Raw genomic sequence first — 3,315 nt, 5'->3', positions numbered from 1 at the left:
ATAACCGCACAACTGTCATTCAAAGTGCGACAGCGCTGAAAGCTGAAAATTGGCCTGGTCAGGAAGGGGGGGGTATAAGTCCCCGGTAGGCGAGTGGTTAATAATGAAACATGGATTTTTTTTTTTTTTTTCATGGACAAATTTGAAAAAATGCTGTGCCTGTCCCTTTAAATCCGGGGACAGCCTGTAACCATGGTGAAGCACAAATGTCTGCCGTTCCATAGAATAGACACGCCGTGCCGACCACGCCCTGTCCATGACTGTACCTGGCCATAGAGAATCAGGCACTTTCATGGACAGCTTTTTTTTGTGGGCGCGGGGGTCTTCCGAGTTTCCGTACGGTAACGGCGGCCATATTGCTGTACGGCGGAAATCTCTCTAGCCCGCTTATCTCTGAAAATAAAAGGCTCGTTAAAGTAACCTTAGCGAGCGCAGAAGCGCCTTTTACTGTGCACATCACTAATATGGAGACGAGAAGGTTATTCGTAGGATTGGAGAATACACACGCTAGGGGATGGGCTGGGTTGAGTGGCGGCCGCCATGTTGGATCAGGGCGGAAGCGGTGGAGTGGGCGGTGCCATTTCGCGGTCTGTGGGAGAGGGAAGTGGCGGCCTGTCAGTGAGTGATACGGGGGAGAGAGAGCAGAGCTGCCGACATGATCCTGCTGGAGGTGAACAACCGTATCATCGAGGAGACCCTCAACCTCAAGTTCGAGAATGCGGCGGCCGGGTGAGTGCGAGGGGCCCCTGTGGCCCTTGAATGTGCTGTGTGGGCCCTGAGTGGGTGGGGGCAGGGTCACCTGACTGGGTGAGAATGTGGCTGGAGGTGCCCTGATAGGGTGGCAGGAGGGTGCTGGGCCCTGAGGGAGGAAATGGGCCCTCATTGGGGGATGGGGTGGGAGTAGATGGGTGCTGGGCCTTCAATGAGGGGGAGGGGCTCTGAGTATATGGGTGCTGGGTCCTGTGGGAGAAGCTAGACCCTCATTGGGGGGTGCAGGGGCTGGCTCTAGGCCACCTGGCACCAAGTCTTTGAGGGTGTCCGGCAGTTGGCTGCAGATTGGCCCTTGTTGGATGTGTTGGCCCCCGAGTGATCGTAGTTGCCTGGCAGTGTGACTGGGGACAGGGCCTAATTGCCAATGGGTTGCCTGGCACTAGGGGTGTGGGTGGATGGCATGACTGGAGGGGGGTCAGAGGGGTGCATTGGACCTGTGGGAGCTCAGCGGCCGTGTTGGGGCCTGACTGGGCATGAGAGGGGAGCACTGGGCATGCTGCAGCTCAGTGGGAATCCAGAGATGTAAATGGGGCATGTTGGGCCCAGTCGACAATCAGAGGGGTGCACCGGTAAGGCTTGGTTCAGAGGGGTGCAGTTGGCATGTGGGGACCCAACCGATGACCGAAAGGGTGTGCTGGGCATGTTGAGCCAAGGAGGAATCCAGAGGGGTGCATAAGGCATGTTGGGCTCAGTGGATGATCAGAGTGGTGCACTGGGAATGTTGTGATTCAGAGGGGTGCAACCGGCATGTTGGGCCCAGTGGACAATCAGAGGGGTGCAACCGGCATGATGGGCCCAGTGGACAATCAGAGGGGTGCACTGGGAATGTTGTGATTCAGAGGGGTGCAACCGGCATGTTGGGGCCCAGTAGACAGAGGGGTGCACAGGGAATGTTGTGATTCAGAGGGGTGCAACCGGCATGTTTTGGTCAAGTGGACAATCAGAGGGGTGCACTGGGAATGTTGTAATTCAGAGGGGTGCAACCGGCATGTTGGGGCCCACCGTAGACAGAGCGGTGCAACTGGCATGTTGTGCCCAGTGGACAATCAGAGGGGTGCACTAGGAATGTTGTGATTCAGAGGGGTGCAACCGGCATGTTGGGCCCAGTGGATTATCAGAGGGGTGCAACCGGCATGTTGTGCCCAGTGGATTATCAGAGGGGTGCAACCGGCATGATGGGGCCCAGTAGACAATTGAGGGGGGCACTGGGAATGTTGTGATTCAGAGGGGTGCAACTGGCAGTGGATAATCAGAGGGGTGCAGTGGGAATGTTGTAATTCAGAGGGGTGCAACCGGCATGTTGGGCCCAGTGGACAATCAGAGGGGTGCAACCGGCATGTTGGGCCCAGTGGACAATCAGAGGGGTGCACTGGGAATGTTGTGATTCAGAGGGGTGCAACCGGCATGATGGGGCCCAGTAGACAGAGGGGTGCACTGGGAATGTTGTAATTCAGAGGGGTGCAACCGGCATGTTGGGGCCCACAGTAGACAGAGCGGTGCAACTGGCATGTTGTGCCCAGTGGACAATCAGAGGGGTGCAACTGGCATGTTGGGCCCAGTGGACAATCAGAGAGGTGCACTGGGAATGTTGTGATTCAGAGGGGTGCAAATGGTATGTTGGAGCTCAGTGGGCGTGTTGGGGACCAGCCGACAATCAGAGGGGAGCACTGGGCATGCTGGAAGTTAGTGGGAATCCAGAGGTGGGCACATTGGGGCCCCTAGTTGACAATCAGATGGTTGCAACTGGCATGTTGTGGTTAAGAGGGATGCACCAGGCATGTGGGGACTCAGCTGAAGACCAGAGCGTTGCAGTGGGCAGGTGGAGCTCAGCAGGAATCCAGAGGGTGCCTGTAGCGGACAATCAGAGGTGGTGCTTGGGCATGTTGTGGTTATGAGTGGTGCAACCTGTATGTTGGAGCTTAGTGGGCAAGTTGGGGCCAAATAAACAGAGGGGTGCATCAGGCATTTTGTGGTTCAGATTGGTGCAAGCGGCATGTTGTGGCCCAGTGGACAATCAGAGGGATGTACTGTAAATGTTGTGGTTCAGCGGGGTGCAACCGGTGTGTTAGAGCTCAGTGGGCGCGTTGGGGCCCAGCCGACAATCAGAAGGAAGCATTGGGCATGCTAGAGCTCAGTGGGAATCCAGAGGTGGGCACGTTGGGGGTCCAGTGGACATGCAGCCGCTCAGGGGTGGCAAAAATTAAACAGCATGTGTTACCGCCACTGAACAGGAGCCATGAAAGTCTATGGGGCCGCCCCGAAATCAGACAGCGAGGAGGCGACAAATCGCCATCTTTCTAATGCCTCTGAAAAGGGGGGGGGGCAAAGGCTGTTCAGCTTTTTTTTTTCCCCCCACTTTTTTGCAGTATTCTGATATTTTTCTAAAGAGCTTATTTAAATGCAGTTGGGGGGGGGGGCGCAGTAAAAGCAGGTGGTTAAACCATGGTTTTACTGCCCACCTGGGCAAGGACTTGCAGCTGCTCAGGGCAAAAATGAAACACCAGATCACATTTGACAGCCTGTGCTGCCACAGTTAATGAGGCA

General features: G+C 55.9%; 1 protein-coding gene across 1 annotated transcript in view; it reads left to right on the top strand.

Moving 5' to 3' along the window:
• The first annotated feature begins 569 nt into the window (after positions 1-569).
• Positions 570-3,315, top strand: part of ARPC2 (actin related protein 2/3 complex subunit 2) — a 69,717-nt gene continuing 66,971 nt past the window's right edge. The window contains exon 1 of the mRNA XM_082260257.1: positions 570-729. Coding sequence (XP_082116383.1) covers positions 656-729 — 74 coding nt within the window. The 5' untranslated portion in view covers positions 570-655. The remainder of the gene's footprint in view (positions 730-3,315) is intronic.

Source organism: Pelophylax lessonae (assembly GCF_965119305.1).
Source record: "Pelophylax lessonae genome assembly, chromosome: 6".
In the NCBI taxonomy this organism is placed as follows: Eukaryota; Metazoa; Chordata; class Amphibia; order Anura; family Ranidae; genus Pelophylax; species Pelophylax lessonae.
The sequence above is the reverse complement of the archived record's forward strand: the minus strand, read 5'-3'. Positions and strand labels throughout refer to the sequence as shown.